Source organism: Tachypleus tridentatus, chromosome 9 (assembly GCF_004210375.1).
Source record: "Tachypleus tridentatus isolate NWPU-2018 chromosome 9, ASM421037v1, whole genome shotgun sequence".
Classification (NCBI taxonomy): Eukaryota; Metazoa; Arthropoda; class Merostomata; order Xiphosura; family Limulidae; genus Tachypleus; species Tachypleus tridentatus.
In genome coordinates this window covers 113,230,337-113,254,116 of record NC_134833.1, presented here as the reverse complement: position 1 = coordinate 113,254,116, position 23,780 = coordinate 113,230,337, and the positions used below count along the sequence as shown (strand labels likewise).

The window sequence follows — 23,780 nt, the reverse complement described above, 5'->3', positions numbered from 1 at the left end:
TTTATGAAGACAAGAGTGAAAAAGTACTCTGTGACAGCACCTGCTAAAATGTGTGAAGCCTACAAGGCATATTTTGTCATGTCTGTCAGGGATCAAGACAAACCCTGGGCACCTCATTTTACCTGGGAGCACTGCAAAAAAACTCTAGAAGGTAAGACGGACAATGTTTGCTTGCTTGAATAGTAAGATTTTATATTATACAGATTTTAGAAATTCTAAAATTTAAATATCTTTTGGTGCACCTCAAAGAGGAATACAACAGTGTCAAGACCTTGCTAGAAACCTTGAAGTGTGATAAGTATGGCTGGGAGATTATTGGAGACTTCAAAATGGAAGCATTCTTGATGGGTCTCCAAGGATGATTTACCAAGTTTCCCTGCTATCTTTGCCTTTAGGACAACAGGGACACCACAGTTCACTACAACAGGAAGCACTGGTCACAATGGACCGAGTTCTCTGTGGGGAGGCACAATGTCAAGCGTGAGCCACTATTGGACCTCCAGAAGGTGTTGTTCCCACCATTGCACATAAAATTGGGTCTTATGAAACATTTTTCACAGCTCTTGATAAGGAGTCTGCAGCCTTCAAGTACCTTCGAGACTTCTTCCCTAAGCTGTCTGAGGCAAAGGTCAAAGCTGGTGTCTTCATTGGACCACAAATAAAAAAGATCCTGGAGTGCACAGAATTCTCCAAGAAGCTCATTAGAAAGAAAGTAAAAGCTTGGGGCAGCTTTGTCGCAGTAATTCGGGGTTTCTTGGGCAATCACAAGGCTGAAAATTATGTGAAACTGGTTCAGGCTTGGGTGAAGACCTATGGCAAAATGGGATGCAGGATGTTCCTGAAAGTCCATATCTTGATAAATTCAAGAAGAACATGGGAGCATACTCAAAGGAGCAAGGCAAGCACTTCCACCAAGATATACTGGACTTTGAACACTGCTACCAAGGAGTGTATAACAAAAATATGATGGGAGACTATATTTGGGGGATGATATGTAAAAGTGATTTACATTACAGTTGCAAATCTCAAAAAACTACTCACTTCTAAACATTTTTGTATGACTTTAGTATAAATACATGTAAATCTTGATTCATACATTGTTTTATTCAGGCCTTATGTAAATGAAAATGTGCAAATTTGCCCGTTTTTACATAGAAAATAGGTTAATTTCTAAATTTCATTATCCAGGTCACAAGAGCAAAGTTTGAAGGGAATAATGGCCATTTTCTGCAGTTTTACAACATAAGCAATTAAGAAATAATGCATACTATCCAGAAACAAAATTTGTCACAAAGCATTATATTTTAACTTCATCATTTTCAATACATGACACCTTATTGCACCTCATATATACAAGACTAGTAACAAATGATCCAAACAATGAAGAATATTCTAGTAAATACATTTATTTATTTATCAACTCTGGAATGGAATTTTTAAATCCTAAATTTTTTTTTTAATATTTATCCTCTAGAACTTAATTATACAGGTGAATTTTTAACTGCACAAATATTTCTACAATTTGTGATCAACTGCACAATAGGAAAACCCCTGGACTTCTATGTGATACGTTTTTATTGAATCATTTTTGCTGTGATTCTACCTTTGTGCACAGGTTTAATTATTATAGATTTTTAACAAAACTTTAAAAGAAAAAAATTATGAAATCAAATTACTATTTCCAGTTAAAGTATTTGGTTTATGTAATTCTTGTAAATGTTAATGTCTGTATTTTCTGACCACAGTATCACAGATAGTGATGAACTGTCAAATTAAAATATCAGGTAAAGTTTTGGAAATTATCTAAACAACTGAAATAAATGAAAATTCTTCTGAACAAAATAAAACAGTTTGTTTTTGTTACTACACATGCATACAATTAGCCAAGTTTCAATTAAACACTTTCCACCAATGATACCCATACTAAACCCAGTGATGTGAAATGCATGACCATTTTGTCATTTGTAAACAAAGATTTACTGTGATGATCATCTCTGTATAGTGATTCAGTACTCCATGTGCAAAGTTAAATGTGTCCAAAAAGGTATCCCTACAGAGCTCACATGTTCACTCCAGCACACCCGAATCATGCGAATGAGTTTGTGTACAATCAGGTATCAACCTGTTCAAAATGTTGTTGAATATTAGCAGAGAAGCATGAAGACCTGGGGGTAAGTGTCTGCTCAGCCAAACAGCTCTGAATTGCTCTGTTAACCCAATTAACCTGCAAAACATAAAATCAAAATTGTACATCAGGAGCATTCTGTTAAACCTATTCATCTGCAAAAAAACATCATCTTAACTGTGCATCAGAAATGCTCCATTATTCTTGTTAACATAACTCCAACTACATTGGGATGCGTGCATTCATTTAACATCCCTCTATTCTTTTTTCCTTTTTTTTACAGTAGGAATACTTAACCAAATTCCATGAAACAAAGTAAAAACTTATTAAATAGTATCTAATTTTGGCTTAAAAAAACAAACAAACTCGATTTACTTTCTTTTTTACAACTTTTTAGTGTAAAATTTTGAAACTTTTTTGGTGAAACACTTTTGAAAAATGTTTAAAATAATTACTTTCTTCCTAGAAGTGCAATTTCTTTATACTGCTGATCAGAAAATTTCATTTAATACACCCAATCACTTTCAACTTGACTTAATATTTATTAACCCTTTCACAACTGGCTCGGTAAAATATACATAAATTCGCTACACATTTGCACAAGTTAAGTACAGCATTACCTCGGTTTTCGAACGACTCCCTTCTCGAACAATTCAGTTTTCAAACATACTGTTTGAGAAAAAAAATGTCTCAGTTGTCGAACATAAATTCGGTTCCCTGAACAAAGCTGTCATGGCCCAAACCCCTGAAATAACCCGAACAACCCTTCAACCATTTTCGGCCCATGCCAAGCTTGCCCAAAACATTTTACCTGCACCTGTCACTCAGTCCACATCCCTGCTAAAATCTGCTGTGAATGTTCTCGTTTTTCTTGTTTTCTTTTTTTGTTGTTGTTTTTCTAAATATTCTGATTATATTAGCAACCATGAGGTCAAAGAAGGATAATGAAAGCAGCAAACCAAAAAGAAAAGTTGTTAGAGCCATAATAGAGGTGAAAAAAGATCTCATAGCGAAGTATGAGAATGGTGTTCTTGTGTCTGACCTTGCTACACAGTTTGGTATGGTGAAGTCTACAGTCTGCACCATACTGGAAAATAAAGAGGTCATCAAAGAAGCTGATGTTGCAAAAGGAGTGACAGTGCTTACGAAACAAAGATCAAAAACAATGGAAGAGATAGAAAAACTGTTGTTGATTTGGGTAAATGAAAAACAGTTAGCTGGTGATAGCATTTCTGAGACCATCATTTGTGAGAAAGCAAAGCAGTTGCATGCTGACCTCCTGAAAAACACCCTGAAAAAGGTGACTTCCCTTCCAAACAATAATAACCCTCCTCCTCTCCACGTTCCTCACCACCTTTCACTTACACCATCAGCACAGGTAAAGTGTAGTTAAATTTTCATTTATTGTTTTTTTATTGTGTTCATAGTATTTGTGGTTGACTTTATGCATGCAAGTATTATTATACAGGTATAAATAAGCAATATTTTTATATAAAATGCTTCATAATGCATAATTTTTGGAGATCTGTAATGGATTTATTTAATTTACAGTATTTCTTATGGGAAAAAATTAATTCAGTTTTCAAACAGCCTTCTGGAACGGATTAAGTTCGAGAACTGAGGTACCACTGTATTTGCATTACAACTTTTGATACAGCATGTGTATTTTCACAATACTTGGTAGATTTTTAGTAAAAATTACAAGTTTTTTTGTACACCAAAAAAAAAAATCAGATTTTGTGATGCAATATTTTCACTAAATATTTGTTTGTGAAAATAGAGTTGGTTTCATTACTAGTATAAGTGTAAAATGATTTCATGTTATAATTAAACACTATTTTTTATCCCAAAAATCTCAGATACTGTCTGTGTAATCTCTAAAACCTTCTAAATATGTTTTAAACATTTGTTTTCAGTATGTCTTTATATCTTATGGTTTTTTTTATACTCTAACTATGTGGGGTCTCTCACCTGGCCAACCATGTAAACATCATAAAAAAATTAAGAAATAAATATAAATTATGCTTTTTTCCTTCTAGAATGATGACATATTATAACACAAAAATACAAATGTCCAGTCTAAGTAACTTAAGTTTCATAACACAATATATTTACACACACATACATATATATTTTATTATATTAACCTTCCAATCCTATCTAGGGTAACATTACATAACTTGCATTGATGTAGTACACGTGCACTCACGTTACATATCTGGCAATATAAAACTGACCTTTAGTCTTTCTTGTCTTGGCTGTATTTTAGTGGACTAGTATTTTGTAATATACAGTCACATTTTAATTATTATGCATTATATAGATTATTACTCTTTAGAAATAAATTATTAAACTTATTATCTTTTAATGTAGAACAATAAATCAAGAAGTAAAGCAACCAAGTACAAAGGGCATAGCAGAAGAGATAATTGTTTTTGGTCTCATGTATACACTTGAATAACTAAAAAAACCATAACTAACTACACTGATACAATAAAATTGAGCTTAGTTCCTAAGATGTATTTAGTTTTAAAGAAATACGAAACCTAAAGCAGACTAAAGGCAATACTTACCTCATTGAAATCTTGAACCAAGAGAATGCTGTAGCATTTTCAAAGATTAAATGACAAGGAAAACCTCTCTGGAAGCATTCTAGGCTGTTGATTGGTTATTCACATGTCATATATTGAAGTGTACATAAGGGACTGTTTCCAAAAGTGAAAAGAGATGAACGGGGCACTGCCTTTAATTCAGTACATAAGCCATATCTCAGCAAAATATAAAGATATGAGGTTTTAATTTTATATTCTAACTTGATAGTATCAGTAATTTGAGTTCCTTATTTGTACAAACTATAGACTTAGAATTATGACATCACAAACATAGAATTTTAAACAGTTCTGCATTCAACATACCACGTGACTCGCTAAAATCTATATTTGGATGAAATTCTTTTAATATTTACTTTTAAATTAAGAAATTAATTCATGTATAATATTAAAATTTGAATTATAATCTACAATTTGATCCCAAACTTATTGACATTAATTCACAAAATAGTAGTTCAACAACATTTTGAATACAAGTCAACAAATGTGATGACATAGTCTTTGACCTGTGACACTTCACGAAAGGTTAAAGTATTTCTTTCAGTACTTTATTTTGCTACTTCTGACTATCAATAATCAATAAATATCGAAAAATTGAAAAAAATTTATTGATGACCTTTGATATCATCTGTCACATCAGTTTCATGTTATGTAACATTTTTTTTAGTAACTGCAATCTTTGTCGAGAACTATTTTTTTTAATAAATATAAATTCTCGTCAATAAATAGTTATTTTTTATCTGCATGACTTGAATTTGGCATGCTTAACAACAGTATTCAATAAATAACGAATTAATTACAAGATTCTCAATGCTCATCTTTATTAGCTGTTGTTCACATCACATGTTTTGAGGTAAAATAAGGGTGTGAGTTAGAAGCTAAACTAATATAATCAGAGAAAGGGAAGGAAAAAATAATAGAAAAAAAGCATAATCCTCAAGGGTTGATAGCAAACACAAGTCTAAAAAGTAAGAGTTTTTTACAAGCATGACTTGTCGAAAGTTTTGCAGAAATAGGTTTCAAAATATTTGAGAGTAATAAATTATTGAAACAGGGCTAGAATTACTATTTTTACTGAATGTTTGAAATTTGACATGCAGGTGTGCATTCAACACCTGAAAGGTGCTTACCAGTTCAGACAGAATTAATTTGCAAAACATAACACTGACACAGAACATCTCAAGTGCTCTATTATCCATATTTACCTTCAAAACATAACATCGAAACTGTATGACAGGAGTATGAAATTAAAATTGTGTTAAACTTTCATATAATTTTTGGGAACATTTTAATAATTTCTTTCAAAAAAATTAAAAATTCTCCAAATGTTTTAAGTTTCCTTTAAGATATATATTGTAAAAATTTTATCAATATGGGTAAAGGTTTCAGTAAAATAATATTTTCTTTTTTTTCTAAATCTAAAATTGCTTTTGTTTTATAACTTTCATAAATTCAAGAATTAGGGTGGTGCAGGTAATTTGGTGTTTCCCGTTCCGGTTTTATTAAAGAACAAAAAAATCAATTATTTGGAAAGTTCCAAAACAGAATCTAAGAAACACACACAAAATTATTAACACTTCAATGAATAAGTAGAGGTTTGTTTTTTTTTGTAATGCCAAAAAATAACATTAGTGCATGTACTTATATAAATTAATTATTATTGTTGGTAGACTATATTATTATCTAAGTTTAACTGTTTAGTTAACTAATATTTATTAGATACTAATTAGTTTTTATCCAATATTTTAGCTGCAAATCCACTGTCCTCTTAAGTCCTAAGAAAGACTATTTCTGTAGTAACTGAAATTTGATCCTAACTCTTCTTGCAAGAGGCTGATGTCTAATTTACTTGGGATCAGTTCCATCACTAACAACCATATATAAAGTGCTTTTAAGCAGCAGGTAAGCAATCAATATATAGAATAAAAAACTAATTAGTAACAAATAACTCGTAAATTAGAGTGATTACTTAGTAACTAGGCTTAGGTGACTGTGTTAGCTGCTACCTAGTAAATTAGAGTGATTAATTACTAACTTGGCATTGGTGACTGCAGGTTGATATCTCGTAAATTAGAGTGATTAATTAATAACTAGGTTTTGGTGACTGTGTAGGTTGATATCTAGTAAATTAGAGTGATTAATTAATAACTAGGCTTTGGTGACTGTGTAGGTTGATATCTAGTAAATTAGTGTGATTAATCGATAACTAGGCTTAGAAGACTGTGTAGCCTACCACCCATGACAGCTTTATAGCAGTCACCACAACCTATCACATGGTACTTAAATTATGTATCTTCTAAACATTTATTATCATCACTGAACCTTATAATGACAAATTAAGAAGTAAAAGAATAATGTGATGTTTCATCAGTTTTGTTATCCTAGCAAGAATAATACTGGGCTAACTTAATCAGTAGTATTCACTGTACTAGTTGTGACTGTTTTACTATGTTATAATCCAGGTTGCTTTGCACAATCTGACATCAAGTGTACAGCATGGTAAATTATTGAATGTGGGCTAAAGTTATCAAAAAATCATTGTGCATTCTGTTATAGCTTTTATTGCACCAGTCTTTATGAGTTTATTTTTTTAAACAAAGTTTTAGTCTTTCTAAAATTGAATTATTTATTGCTAGTATTGACATTAGACACCATTAGTAATGGCAAGTTTATGCCATACTAACAGACTGATGAACATTTTAAGAATAGGAAAGTGGGTTTCGTACAATTTGTAAATGAGAAAATCACTTTGTTGTTGTTGCATAATGCTGTGACTTAAAAGCAGAAAAAAAATTCTCATTACTGTAAGATAATGACTAATACGTATACTTCTATGGGTAGTTTGGAAAAACATTTATCTAAAAAGAGTGTAACTTACTTGTTAGCTAAGTCAGTGCGAGATGTTGGAGGAAGATTGACCAAACCCGCATTGATGACTGCTACTCCACAACGGCTATCTGGATTTTGCCCAATGGTAATGAGCAACCGGCCAATTCTGGTTTTGAATGAAATAAAAAATATGAAAAAAATGTATAAGCAATATTAAAAATAATGTTAATAGCTTATTCAAAGATATACTTCATTGAAATACTAAAAGTTTAAAGAACTAAATGTTTATACTATTTCTGTAAGGTGTTAATCACATTTTTATGCCATTATAGTAACCTACAAATTAATTGGATAATTGACACTTGTTTGACTTCAAGTTTTATTATTACTATTGTCATAAAGATGAAGCTTTAACCACAGTTTGGATAAAATATTTAATCATGAACTGTATTATATAGATAAATTGATTTTATATGGTGTAAGAAGTTTATCTATCTCTACTTTTAACCTACAGTATAAAAAAAGTAATCATAAAGGCATTTCCTTTTATTAACCTTGTCATCCAGTAAAATAACAAAAATTGCATTTTGGCTCAACCTATGAGAAAAACTATTAAATGTTCAAGATACATAGCTCTAGTTTAGTAAACAGCACCAAAAAACAAATCAGAACCAACATGATGGAGACTGAACAATTAATTGTAAAACCATAAAAAATGAGAAGAACAGTGTATTTCAACTCAGTTTACTACCTGTTTGAAATTTCATATTATAGTATAAACAACTTATGCAATGCTTTTAATATTAATCTCACAAAATCCAACAGAAAAATATACTTGACAAATTTTAATTTGAAAACTAGCAAGTCCATCTGAAATACTCTGGGGCAATTTTAAGTAATTAGCTAACACAAAAAATTAACATTTGACATTGCAAAACTTCTATCTTCCTACCTGCAAGCAAAAAGCATAAGTTCTACAGCCATCTGCAGTTCTGATATTACTTCTCCACTTTGGAAACACTGCACCTTAGCTTTATGCAGCTCTAACTGGCAGCGTTTAATGTGACGTACAGCTTTCTACAGGAGAAAATAACAATACTGATTTCATCAAAGATTAGTACTAAATATTCAAGTTCCTTTTGCACAACCAGAAAAGTTGATGTAAAAAAAGTTAACGGTGAATTCAATATTCATATATTTAAAGACATTCTGGTTGATTGTTTTAGAAATATAAAAATTAAATAAATAGTCAATTAAATAAAATAGTTATTAATTTTTAGAATTCATTTGATGTTAAAAACAATTTTAACAAATGAAACAAGAAAAAAAAGACATTCTCATATTAAATTCAAAAATACTGATTTTCTTTCAGTTAAAATACCATCAGGAAAAATGGTTGGTGTAAGGATTGGATCATGTGACGCAAGTGTACTTTGCATAAAAAAAAGACCACTGATTTCAAAATCTCCCCATTGCTTGTTTTATCTTAAATTTAATAAAAAAAATTGTATCCTACCCATAAACCTTAAGCCTCATCATGAAACATTTATTTATATGTTTGAAAGTGACAAACAGCTGAGATTTTTTTTTAATAGAAAATATTGGGTTTTAGTTTCAATGTCATTAACACAAATTTAGGATTTATTAAGTACAAAGGAGTATTTGCTTCATAAATAAATGGCAGTTGAATAAAGTAAGTTTATATACTTACCTTTTGTATTTTAATAAGACCAAAAATTATAACCCAAGATTTGTTTTTTTAAATTGAAATTTGTCCATAATTATAGTAACTTCACAAAGCAGCCATAAACTTTGAATGTTATTAGAAATATTAAGACCTGCATCTCGCAAACTAAAAGAATTCAATTACATTCAAATCCTGAAGAGCAAATATTTTTTGTACAAAAGAATACAAACATCCAAAACAAGCAGTTTCTATAGTAAATCAATTTTGTTTTTAAATAGTACTTACAGATAAAACGTCTAAATGTTTCTTCTTTAAACAGAACTAAGTTACAATCTTTGGATAATAAATATATTTAGAGCAAATAATTTTCTAGCTTTTGATGTACAAAGAAAAAATTAAAAGGGTACGGCTTTCCCAGTGTAAAACAAGTACCTGAAAGATGTCAATGGTAAGGTTTTCTAGACACACACTGTCAGGATCAACAATCATCTGTTGTAGCACTGTTGCTTTAGGATCTGGTAGATTGGTGATATCGTGGTCTCCTTGGCTGCGACTAGCCCGGAGTATGTACGTTTCTGCACGTCCAAGTTCCACCACAACCTGACCAAGAACATCTTCAGAGTCTAACAACACAAACCTGTTCATCAGTTCCCCTAGACGACTGTGAATGTAATCCTGAGAGAAACATAGTAAGTAATTCTACAGTTCTACTGTTTAGCTTTCATTATACCCTAACAATATTTTAGGGACAAGGATTTTTGTTGTTATACATTCCTTTAAAGCAAAAATGTGTAATGTGTAAGAATTATGGCCTGTTAGGTTTGAAGTATATTCATTGTTGATGTCATTATGGAGGATACAGTGTGGAAAACAATTTTTTAAAACTAAGTAAATAAAAATAAAATAGAAAGATAAAAATGTTTTAATTAGTATTAACAAAAAGGAACTTTTCAACAAGAAAGGTATAAAATACAACATTAAGAAAGAATATATATATATATAAATAATGAAAAAAAAAGAAACTTGCCCAGTGAGTTGTACTGTTCCAGGCCAGCCCTGCTCCAGTAACATAGCCTGGCCAGCTAAACGTTGTAGCTGTATGGTGGGGTACTCCTGACCAATCTGCTATTATCAATCCCAGTAGGTTGTGACTGCTAGCAGCCTGCACTGCTCTATAGATGTTACTGACAGTTGCTTCAGGACAGCCAGCTATACTGGTAAGACAGATGGCAAGAAAAAGAAAAATTGACTTGTTTGGTGTATTAAACTTCATAGTTTTCTAGTTTGACTTACAATACATCTTTAGTGTAGGTAACTTTGAAATCCCTGACCCTTTCATTGCAATTTGGTTGAATACTAGCCACATATTGGAGTTATGAAAAACACTAAAAAATCTGTTACCAGACGTAATGCAAAAATGCAGTAATCCACTACATGTAAAGAAGGAACCTCCACTGGAACTCTAAACAAGATACTTCATGAAAGCAAGACAACAAAAGCAACACAACAGCTATGATTTTCAAGCTTCTCCTAAAGCACACAGTTGAATGGATAACCCACTGTCTACAGCTCTATGAGCAGTTTCTGGCATGTGGTAAATGGAAGGATGTTGTTGCACTGTACCAAGCACACCTACTTAAGTAAGTGTAATAAATCGTGTATGATTTACCATGTCCTGACAGTGATATAACAGCCAGAGAATTGGGAAACATACTGCAGTGAACTCTGCATATTATCAGGTCAGCTTTCTAACACTATAATATCATAAGGAAATGCATTCTTTGTAGAGAAATAATGCCAGAAAGATTTGGGTTCATCAAGACAAAACATTCAGCTACATATTGAAATCAATATTTGTCTCTTCATAGAAATGTTTTAACTCCAAAGATCTTATTGTATAAGAACCTCTTTCTACTGGGTACTAATTAAAGGTACTGTAATAAGTACCAAGATAGCTATTAACTTCACCTACATTTTCAGATAAAAAATTTAAAAACCAACTCCTGCAAAAGTCCTTTGTGAAGTTTCTCAAATCCAGATAGTTTCACTGATGACACATGAACAACTGGTAATAATTCTAGATAACATAATTACACTTAAATACTCTTCCACACACACAAACATTCTATAAAGTACTTTACTATAAGTACAAACAGACCATTGTACTTTTACTGTTAAAACTGACACCACTTGCACATTACAAAGACTAAGAGAGAGAGAGACTGAACTTGATAAAAATGTTCCAAAAGCAAGCAAAATGCAAGAAACATTTGTTTTCAAATATTTCAACAATGCAGAGTCTAACAGAGTTATTGTTTCTATTTACAAAACATCATTTAAAACTCAAGAATCTGTCACATAATAAGAAACTGTTTAAGTTGAATTAACAACCAAAGATTTAATTTCCAGCATGCAGGATGGAAAACATTATGACAATCATGAACATTTTATGACTTTCCACTTGCCCAATCCTTTAATCATACAGGTCACCTCATCAACTAGGTATCAGTATAAAGAAGAATGAAAAATGAAAGGATTTCAATAGATTACCATTGTGAACACAATTAATGTTTGCAACATTAATCTTGATAGTAGAATCTGCAACCTTTAAAAACTTAATTGTCTGTGGATAATTAATAACTTTTTTTTCATAAATAATTAATTTTAATTTATTAATTTTCTCCTGAAAAAATTATTCTATTTTTACTCTTTTAATTCTTTCACTGCCATGGACGCACACACGGGACCCAATATATAACATTTATTGCAAGTCTCAAAAGAGTGTGCTATTAATGACTGGTTAGTGCAGTCACTTATTATATTAAAAATTAGTAATATTTTGATGATTGATTATTAAATGCTTATAATAAAGATGCAAAACAACAGAACTCACACTAGGGAAACTCCTTTTATAACTGAGAAATATAAGGTGCATCTTATAAAATCTTAAACAATATGTTTACTCACAAACTCATTAATTTTTGATCTCATCTTTGCAATATCTGATTAACTTCATCAGGTAACCAGTTTTAAAGGTATGCTTAGATTTTCTCTAGAATATTGAATACAAATCTATACCTAAATCAAACTCTTAGGTTCATACACATGTAATCTTACATAACCATTTTTATTCATTTTAAATACTAATTAGGTAACACAAGTATTATTTATACATATCCAACCCAATTCACTAATATTCTATAATTTATTTTGCATTTTAAACAACATGGTTGCCTACAAAACTACAATGAGGAAAGAAAGTAGATAAAATGTTATTAATTTTGAAACTCACAGTTGGTTGATGCAACAAACACAGTTTTAACACCTCTTCTGTATTAAGTGTTTAATCCTTTTTATTCTGCAACCCAAATATGATTGAATTAAATTTCTAAATTATTCTATCCATGCAATACTAAGAGTTTTTAAACTTGCAAGTCATGTTTTTAACTTGTATTATCTACCCTATGATTACTTTTCTAAGCTCTTTTTCAAGACATGTTCATTTTTTAATGTTTATACAAACACTGTAACTAATCAATGCCTAATCAGCACTGCTGAAATGGGAAAATTACTACTACATTACTGGAATAGCAATGTACATTACATATTAGTGTAATAAAAACTATTACCTTTATATGCAAAAACGGCTCGTTTGGGTTGCGAAAATATTTTACATAGAAGAGCGAACAACGTTTCGACCTTCTTCGGTCATCGTCAGGTTCACAAAGAAAGAGGTAACTGACTGGAAGCTGACCACATGTTTGAAAGGGGTTGTGTAACTGAGTGTCGAAATGTAGAGGGCGGTATTACATGTTTGAATATATAATTTTATTTATTTTATTATATTAATATAGATATAAAGGCGTTCCTTTATATTGGTTTATTTTGGGTTTAAGTTGTTGTATAAGTAAGGCTTCTTTAATTTTGCATTTGTTTATGTTTGTTTCATTTAGTATTTGAGTGTTTTCTATGGTTATGTTGTGTTTATTTGACTTGCAGTGTTTGAAAACGTGTGAAGGTGACTTTTATGTTCTTTGAATCTGGTTTCCATTTCTCTACTTGTTTCTCCAATATAGAAGTCGTGGCAGTTATCACATTGTATTTTATAAATAATGTTGGTGTGGTGTTTGTCAGTGTAGTTTTTACATAGTATAGACCTCAGTTTTGTGCCTGGTTTTTGAATAAATTTGGTATTAACTGGAATGTCATATTTTGTTACTAATTTCGACACTCAGTTACACAACCCCTTTCAAACATGTGGTCAGCTTCCGGTCAGTTACCTCTTTCTTTGTGAACCTGACGATGACCGAAGAAGGTCGAAACGTTGTTCGCTCTTCTATGCAAAATATTTTCTCAACCCAAACGAGCCGTTTTTGCATATAAATTTCTCAACAAGTGGGTTTCTCGACATCACTGAAAACTATTACCTGTTCCAAGAAGATGTTCCAGCACACAAACACATGGTACTTCTGTAGAATAACAAAAATAAACATTTAATTAAAACCCTTTTCTACATAGAAATAGATAAAGGAAGAGGTGGACAGCCTACATAGTACTAAGCATAAAATGACAAAAATATTGGTTTTAGACTTTACTATTTTCAATGCAAAAATCAAGATATGTCTTTTAAATGGAGATAAATTTGTGAGCAGAACTGTATACTTACATATATACTAACTCCTAATATTTTGCACTTTTACTTGAGAAATACTAGCTTGTGTATATAATTTCTCATTCTTTAGTCTTAAGTACAACAAAATACTTTCAGGTAGTTATGATTTATTTGTCTGTAGTTAAACAAAACCTACACAATGAGCTGTCTCTGCTCTGCACACCTTGGGTATCTAAATCTAGTTTCTGGCATTGTAAGTCCCCAGACATACTGTTGTGCCACTGGAGAGGGTAGTAGTTATGTAGAAATTAAATTTAAACATTTTCAAAATAATATAAACAGCAGTACACACATATCTCTTTCCACATGACATGAAGCTTTCACTATACATGACATAATTCCTTATTTTCAAAAAAATATTCCCCAACCAATGATCACAACTGACCTCACACAGATATTACAGAGAAAAAGATCCTGTGCTATTACATACACATATTCATACAATGAGGAAAAATACAACACAACAACTTACCCACTCTGGGTAAGAGATTTGCATGGTGTGTTGTAGTCCATAGATGCCTGTAATATTGAGTAAAGATAAAATATTTTATCTAAATACAAGGGAAAAATTCCTCGCATAATAAACAATACTCTCTGTACAAAAGCTTTCACAAATATTCAACAAAAGTTTGCAATAAATTCACATGTCCATAAATTCCTAGTTTCTTTTCTTCATAAACTTGTTCCTTTCACTTGGTGAGGTTATTATTAATTTTTAGTTTTTTTTTCATTATAAACTTTTTAATTTTTAAGTACTATTTCTCATTTACTGATTGACTATTAATTCTTGAGATATTTTATTCCAAATTTTTATATATATAACTAAATAAATAGCCTTCAAACTACTGGTTATATTAAATGTTAATAAGCAATTGAATCAGCTCTATAAAGCAATAATGGATCAAATATTGCACTACTGTTATCAATCTAGGTTGTCAACTTATCCACCTAAGAACCCTGACCAATGAAAGTAATGTTACACACACACACACACACACACACACACACACACACACTTACATTGTAATACAAACTGGAAGATTTTAAACTCTTTTAAATTTAGACCTTATTTTAATCTTCTTGATATGGGCTCAATGTATTATACTGACTTTGTGACCCATAAGTAACCCGATTTCATGCTATGTTTTTACATGCCATTTCAATCTTCAGTAAACAATACAAGTCTTGCATACACAAAAAATCAGATTATTTAATTAAGTGTTTTTACTAAAAATTTGTCCATGAATGTATGGACAATACAAGTCTTGCATACACAAAAAATCAGATTATTTAATTAAGTGTTTTTACTAAAAATTATCCATAAATGTATGGATTCAAAAGCATTGACTGTTCCAAGTACACAATGATTTCCATACTGAGATTAAAAATTCTTTTCTTCACCTTAAAACTATCAGTTTTGTTTTTTTCATAATCTATAAAATTTCTTAAATATATATCAAATGTTTTCTTTTCAGTAAATCTTTATATTTTATCTGTTATTTTCTCTCACCTAACTATATATATACATTTAGTCAATTTAACTGACTTTGTAATCACCATAAAAAATATGAAATAAATCTAAATTATCCTTTTGTCTTTCCAGAGTGACTGCACATTGTAACAGGAAACTACAAGTGTTTAGAGTTAAAACTTTATTTTATTGCTCTTTGCTTGACGTCTAGTTAATAATCTCACCACACAACTTATAAATCAATCAGCAAACAAGTACCTCAAACTACCATACTGAATTAAATAATACATTAGATTCTCACAAGCATACCTTATAATATTGTTTTTTTCATTATCTTGCCTAACCAAACAGGTTTCATTTTTACATTCAATTATTTTTATAATACTAAATACAAAATACACATGAAAAATAAATAAATATGACACCTATGTTCTTTATTTGTTTTTTCTGTTGGCTGTTGATGAAAGTTAAGTCTACTTTTTTTTTTCTAATACTAACAGTACTAGTACACTAAGTAATTAAATTAAATTAATATGTCCAAGAACACAAAACTAGCAAATTATCATAACTTACATGGTTTTTAAATGTGATTAGAGACTGTAAGAAGTTAGCTAAGCTTACTGATGTGAATACTACAAGAGAAATTTTCAAACTTGAGGCAAAACAGACAATACTCTGTAGAGAAAGCAATGTAGCATAAATTCATGTAATAGATTAAAACTTTAGCTTTTTATAGGTTATATATAATCTATACACATGAAGCACAAAAATCTGTGTTATTGTCTGTCTGTCTGTCTATCATCTAACTACTTCTAGGTCATTGGGCCAATCTCATTCAAACTCTGTGGGATGATAGTGTGGGACATAGAGCATGCATATGGGGAATTCAGAGTCCTATTCACCCTATCTTTGCTGTTATTGAGCATTTATTATCTTTGATGTAAATTAGCACCACATCCTTAAGCAAAAAAACAAAACAAAACTTTTCTCAAATGTTTTATAAAACAACAACATATACACACTGTGGGGGAGGGCACACAAATGTCTTGCATGTCTCAGAAAGAGCACTTAGTACTCTCTATGAAATAATGCAATGATAAAAATGGCTACCACTGTTGCAATAATGCATAAACTTGACTGAAGTTTCTACTTCAACAGCCACCATAAAGATGATATGAAGAGTCCTTTCTCAAGATATACCCACTTCCTACTTTGACCTGTAACCCTTAAACTTCTGCCTGTAACACACTTATGTAGCCAATGACTATCAACTAATTAACCACATAAAACACTGGGGAAAAATATTGAGAGCTGGGTGTTAAAAACACATAACAGGAAGCACTCCTAATGCCACTACTTTTGTCACTGCCTCTTCTTACAATCACACTGACCAGAGCACAGTGTACACCATATTTCAAGTATATACATAATGAGTTTTTAAAGTTTATACAAAACCTTTTGTAAGGTAATTATGAAGACTGTAATAATACATTACAAATAAGTGGTGTAAAAGTTAAGATTTTTTGCATTATTTATTATAGCACCCACTCCACATTTTTCTAAATTCATAACCCAGACAAAGGATGGGTATCTCAGCTTATATAAAAAGTCAGAGAGAACTATTGGCAATTTGTGAAAAACATGACATGACAAGCAATATCTTTAGTTGTATCTATATTATGAGTAATTTATGTTAACATTCATATTTCTCAGACAGGTAGTTCATAAATTAGAGAAGATGGAAGGCCTAGAAAACAACTGTCACAATTCTCACATCAGGGTAAACTGAGGATTTTTAAAAATATTTCCTAATAAAATTATGAACTTAAAACTCATATAACATTAAAATTTAATTATTAACTATACTGATGTCAATTTATTCTTAAACAATGATAATAAAGTAGTTTAATTAAATTTTAAACATAACTCTAAAAAGTCGTGATATGCACTTTGACCTACATTAACAAAATCAAAATACAATAAATAACAAACTTTTGTTTTTCTGAAAATGGAAATTAAAGACAATACAAATGCATAACACACAGATGTACCTGTAAGTGTTGTTGTCAAAAATCCTACACTGTTTAACAATCTAACTTTTTAAATGCATATACTAATCTGGACAAACAGGTATACGTATATATATAGTATGCAGACCCTATTCTAATTGTAATGTATATATCAGTTATATGCAGCCAGTAATATAACCATTACTGTAAATTGACCTGATGCCTTGAATCACATCTCTAGTAGTTTGAAATAACAATTTTACTACAGCCATGCCTCCCTCCAACAGCAGAGTTTAGCATCCAATTTTTATAACTCAATCTTTAACTACTGAACATACTTTCTTGTTGAAATTATGTTAGAGGTTTCAGTTGTCACATTTCACAGTTATACACATTCTTTCAAAATACTCAAGAAAGTTACATGTGTGATGATTAACTCTTGCTTGCAAGAATGAAATACCTCTATATATGATTTTGTCCACAGAACCAAAAGCCCATAAACTTGGTATTGGCTGCCCCACCTTATTTTCTTGGTACTAATTTAAATACTAAGAAATGGAAAACTTTAGTATCATGACTAATGCTCAATGATTAACTCTGTGAACCAAATTTATTTTTAAATTGAATATTTCAACTAGCGGGATGTTTTACGCAGCTACTGTTTTTACTATATGGATAAAAGATAGACCACAGCAAATCCACATTTTGTTTAACACCTAACATCTTTAATGAAAGTTTGAAAATAGTCCAATAATTAATGCTTTAGATTCTAGCATCATAACAAAATGTGCAAATATTTCCAATAAATGGAACAAAGGAAAAGACAGTGCAGAAATATTCCAAAAATACAGGTATCTATTCATTTCACTGTCTGTGTGCACTGGTCCAGATTAGATAAACTTAGTAGTTCCTTGCAGTAGGATTAAAAGAATGTACACATTACTCTCACTATCAAGGATGAGAAAATTCTGCTGTTATTGTGCATCTTTTTTTAATCTAACCAAGAAATGAACCTTGGACAAGTTAAAATCAGTTGTAAAGCAAAACATTATCTTCAATGTAATATCAGAGAATCAACTGAGATGTATAACAATATGTATAAACTTGTTTGTAGGAAGTGAAATGGAGTAGAACCTAATAAAATATACAAATCATTTTTATGTAATGAACCTATGACATGTTGAAGTTTATGGTTTAAATATGGTATTGCAATGGTTCTAATCATGTTATTGTTGATCTTGATACTGATATACTAGGTGTGTTAAAACAAATTAGGAAATTTGTACTTAGTATACATTAATTTAAGTAATGTATATTTGACTTACAATTTCACCCAATAAACATCTTCACCACAACAACTTGAATTCCAACTAGTTTGGTTTAAGCCTGTATTTTTACACCCAAGAGCTGCCCAAATGACAACCATATGGGATGAGCATTCTTTATGACAGGGGTTTGAGCTTGTAACACTCAGATTGCAAGTCAAATGCCCTAACCACCAAGTCACGCCAGAATAATTAAAGTATTACAAGTACATATAAACTGACCTCTGCTAAATAACTGTTTGTGGTTAAAAAAAAAAGCTGTTTTACCATCTTTACTACTATTTATATTATTAACAGGATCTCCAAACATTTTCTAATATGCAATCAAACAACCAACAATGAGAGAGATGAAGTCAAACTGTTTATATCAAGCATAAGCTCTGCAAAGTGCCAAATCTTAAAATAAAAACAAATCATATGCAAACAATAATGAGTCTTAGTGGTTCATTTATTATCACACTATTATTATGCAATCAAAATTGTAACACAGAGAAAGTAAAAAAAACAATTAAAATTCACACTATTATTATAAAATTAACTCAATTTTCATTCACCTACCAACCAGGTGTTCAACAAATAAAAGGAAATCATCACAGACTTATTAAATGCATGTATTATGCTTAAAGGTTGATTTTTGTTCTTTGCAAGTCAACAACAGGTACATTAAAATGAACTTGTCTCAGTTATGTTAATTCCATGAAAATTAAACAGTTCAGTGTTAGCCTCCTTTAACATTCAGTCAAGCTTAGTTCCACTCTAGGTCCAGCATAATATTAAGAATTTGGAAAACATTTTCCTTAGTTTTTGATGTCACTCCACAAACCAAACTCTAAAAGTGAGTAGCTAAGTCTAGATGGTCAAGTGTTAGTAATAAGAAAAATTATGAGTACAACAACTCACCTCGTGTCCATATTCAACAAGGATGATATTGAGAGGAACATTTTGAATTTGATTTGCATTTTCTTTAAAACAGCTTGTGTTTAGATATATCACTGTCCCTGGATGCAGTGGCAGAAGCCTCCAGATATCTTGCAAATTGTGGTTTTCATCCTGAGGATTTAGCAGGAGTCGAGAAAGTTGAGGTCCTATGTGTACAGACCTAATGATTGAAAGGAAGAGAAGTGTTAGCTATTCTTTTCTCATAAGATAAGATACTACACTTTCTTAAACATATCCATTAAAATAACAAAGCCAGTAAGTATTGGTTTGTTTACACACACAAAATTTGAAAACATTGTGGAAAACTAACAAAAACAAATCAAATTAAGTAAACATCAATAATATTTGTTTTATAAACTCAATAACATATAGTAGATTAAATATCAAAACGAGTCAGACATCACAAAAATACAGCATTTTTCTGATTTACAACCAACTATATTTCCCTGCAAAAAACTAATTTCTGACTGCATTTAAATTATGCACAGTGGGAAATACAATAACAATATATAATGTAACTTACTGTAAACAACTAAAACAAGCTAATAAATCCTGAAAAGCCCTGTACACTTCAGGCAGCTGGTCAAAAGCTACATGTCCACCAATGTCAAGGGTCGGTACTACAGTTACAAACCTCTGACAACAGTAGTAGTCTAATTCCAGTAGATCTCTAGAGAATAAAATATACATATTTGTGGTCAATCTCAAAATTCAGAATGTACCAATCAATCCAGTACGTTCACAGCTTTTACATGGATTACAGAATAAAGATTTTAAAATCTTATTCAGGATGAAACTGAGTTCACATATCATAAAAAAATTATTTTAAATAAAATTTAGAACTTACATTATAAGGAGACACATGAAACATTAATATATACTTGTGAAAGTGTTCACCATTCAATTTCTACCTTAGGATAACTGAATAATGAGCATTAATAACAAAATATTTTGTTCAAAATGGTAAGCCACATTAATATTAGTCAGCAAAAATGAAAGTTTAAAATATTAAAATATTTATCTAATAAATTTTTGATTATCTTTGAAGAGAGAGATGTGAAAGAAGAGAACATAAATAAATATTTATAAAGCAAACACACCTTCAACACTTAAATATATGACCACAATGAATCTTTATACAGTAAAAAGGTGTAATCACACGAGACCAAGTAAAATTTCCACCTTAAGCAGGTTTTCCGGTTTAGAAAGTGAACATGCATTTTCTTAATTATATATAATTTTTGAGCAGAATGTTATACTTGCTTCACTCAAGAGAAGTAATATAATTGTGAATAAAGTTATTATACTGTTTATGCTATATTTATTAAAGTAAAAACAAAAATATACAAAAGTACACAAAATCTTCTTCAAATTTATTTGAAGAAAGTGTCCAATTTAAACTGTTCTTTACCATATTAAATTAAGTGTCCTTGGGCTTTCTCGTGCAGTTAAAAGAGAATGCCAATTCTATGGCCTTTTCATGAAGTTCGTTTTCCCCATTCATTTTTGCATACAATTTGGTAGCATTAATATAACTTAACACTTGAGATGAAGTAGGAATTTTTATTTCCTCACTATCTTTTACATTTTATTCATCTTATGAATCTCACACTGTTACCATCTTGCAATTCTGTTATATCAATTTCATCAGTTTCTGTTAAAACATTCTTGTAAATGTTCACTAAACTTTTTATGTTCACAGAATCATCTGCATCAATTGTCTCAGAGTTTGGATTTCACTAGAATTGTCACAACAAACAATTTCTCCACAATCTCCACCATTATCAAGAATAAATCCACAGTTTCAAAAGCACTTCATTACACATTTGATTGAATGAATTAAAGAGTGCAATTGCATCTAACTCGTCAATTTTCACAGTCATTTCAAATGCTCTCTCACAGTCATCCATGTTTGCAATAATATGTTGAAGCATCAATTTTCTGTATTTCAATTTTATACACTGTATAATTCCATTATATAGTGGCGGTAGAACTGATGTTGTACGTGGAGGGAGAAAGACTAAATGAACATTTGAAAGTTGAACTTTTGGGTGACAAGTTGCATTATCAAGGAAAAGTAGAATATTCCTAGCTTCTTGTTCCATTTTTTTGTATAATTTGTTCAAAAATTACTCAAATGTAGCACTTGTCATCCTGCTTTATTATTCACCTTCCATTCCACAGGAAGTTGATTGTTCCTTAAATTTTTGAAACAGTGAAAATTTTCACTTTTACCTATTACCTATGGTAAATTTTCCCTAAACCTTAAAATTAGGGAAGACAGGGATTTATTTTTTCGTGAATTATTTAAAGAGTAGAATTTTGCACTTAAAAGACAAATATCTCTCTACAAATCATGAATCTAATTTAACTGTAAAGATAATGATGGCAGAAAAGAGAACAGAATATATTTAACCAATACCTACTGTAACAAAAGTCCAAGAATTTATTAATATTTAAACCAATTATTCATTAAACAAGAATTTATTAATATTTAAAGAAATTATCAATTAAATGAGAAATTAATATTTAATTAAACACATTTTTTTTCCACCTTACTCAGGTTTCAATCCTACTTGTTCATAGATGAGGAAGGTGAAAGATAGTTTTCTGTCTGTGTTCTGCAGGTTCTGGCATATAGAGGGCCTTTTATAAGAGAAATTTTTAGACAATCCTACAAAATCTTGATATTTCCAGCTTGTACAGGTTTCTGTCCTATGCAGTTTTTCAGCTTAGACAGGTTTTACTGTATATGGCAGCATAATACACACAAAGGACAAAAGCCTAATTTTATGAATTAAACTAAGAAACTCTTGTTAAAAAACTTGTAATTAGGGATTTTTATTTACTTCAAGGTTGAATGTAATATTACCCTCTTTTTGTAAGACAGAAAAACGGACTTTAAACTTATTTAAATATATATATGTATATACACACAGTCATGTGAAAAAATTAGGACACCCTATGAAAGCCTGTGTATATATGCAACAATTTTGGATAAATGGATATGTAATCTCAATTTTAACAATACTGAGAGATTATAGAAATATAACCAAACAATTAAACCTGAAGAAAAGACTTTTCAAGATCTTAAAATGTTAATTGACAAAAATGCATATTCTAACTAAGGAAATAGTTAGGACAACCCAAAATTTATACCAACATAAAATGGCTCAACTCACACACAGGTGTATCACACCAAGTGCACATGATTAGAAGATCGTTACTCAGCATTGTGAATGAGGCTTTCCATATTTAAACCTCAGACATTTAGTTTGGTGTGCTCCTGACTGCTGAAGTGAGAGTGAGCACCATGGTGAGAGAAAAAGAGCTGTCTGAGGTCCTCAGAAAGAAAATTGTAGCAGCTGGTAAAAGATTTAAAAAGATCTCAAAAGAGTTTAAAATCAGCCATTCCACTGTCCGGAAAATAGTCAATAAGTGGAGGGCTTTCAAAACAACTGCCAACATCCCCAGGTCTGGTCGTCCAAGCAAGTTCACCCCAGACCGTAAGATGCTAAAAAAAGAGGTCTCCATACACCCTAAAATGTCATCACGGGACCTGCAGAAGGCTCTGGCTACTGTTGATGTGAAAGTGCATGCCTCTACAATCAGAAAGAGACTGCACAAGTGTAACTTGCATGGGAGATGTGCAAGAAGGAAACCTTTGCTCTATAAGAGAAATATCAAGACCAGACTGAAGTTTGTCTGAGAGAATGTAGACAAAGACCAGGACTTCTGGAATAATGTTCTTTAGACAGATGAATCCAAAACTGAATTATTTGGACACCAGAACAGAGGACATGTTTGGCGTAAACCAAATACAGCATTCCAGGAAAAGTACCTCATACCAACTGTGAAGCATGGAGGTGGAAGTGTCATGGTTTGGGACTGCTTTGCTGTAGCAGGACCTGGACAGCTCACAATCATAGAATCCACCATGAATTCTACTGTGTATCAGAGAATGCTTGAAGATTATGTGAGACCATCTGTAAGAAAATTAAAGCTGAAGCAGAAATGGACCCTGCAAAACAACAATGACCCAAAACATACCAGTAAATTCACCAAGGACTGGCTGAAAACTAAGAAATGGAGAGTCCTGGAATGGCCGAGTCAA

The 23,780-nt window shown here is 31.1% G+C and overlaps 1 protein-coding gene across 5 annotated transcripts in view; it reads right to left on the bottom strand.

Moving 5' to 3' along the window:
• Window positions 1-1,388: 1,388 nt before the first annotated feature.
• LOC143226079 (uncharacterized) overlaps window positions 1,389-23,780 on the bottom strand; it is a 62,904-nt gene continuing 40,512 nt past the window's right edge. For 2 of the 5 annotated variants that reach the window (XM_076456545.1, XM_076456546.1), the window contains exons 14-22: window positions 20,190-20,336; window positions 19,628-19,826; window positions 14,395-14,441; window positions 13,678-13,719; window positions 10,278-10,464; window positions 9,683-9,925; window positions 8,516-8,640; window positions 7,613-7,729; window positions 1,389-2,224 (exon numbers count right to left, since the gene is read on the bottom strand). In XM_076456545.1, coding sequence (XP_076312660.1) covers window positions 2,068-2,224; window positions 7,613-7,729; window positions 8,516-8,640; window positions 9,683-9,925; window positions 10,278-10,464; window positions 13,678-13,719; window positions 14,395-14,441; window positions 19,628-19,826; window positions 20,190-20,336 — 1,264 coding nt within the window. In that variant the 3' untranslated portion in view covers window positions 1,389-2,067. Of the gene's footprint in view, window positions 2,225-4,698; window positions 4,869-7,612; window positions 7,730-8,515; window positions 8,641-9,682; window positions 9,926-10,277; window positions 10,465-13,677; window positions 13,720-14,394; window positions 14,442-19,627; window positions 19,827-20,189; window positions 20,337-23,780 lie in introns of all 5 variants that reach the window. The other 3 variants (XR_013014282.1, XR_013014283.1, XR_013014284.1) reach the window with 3 other exon arrangements.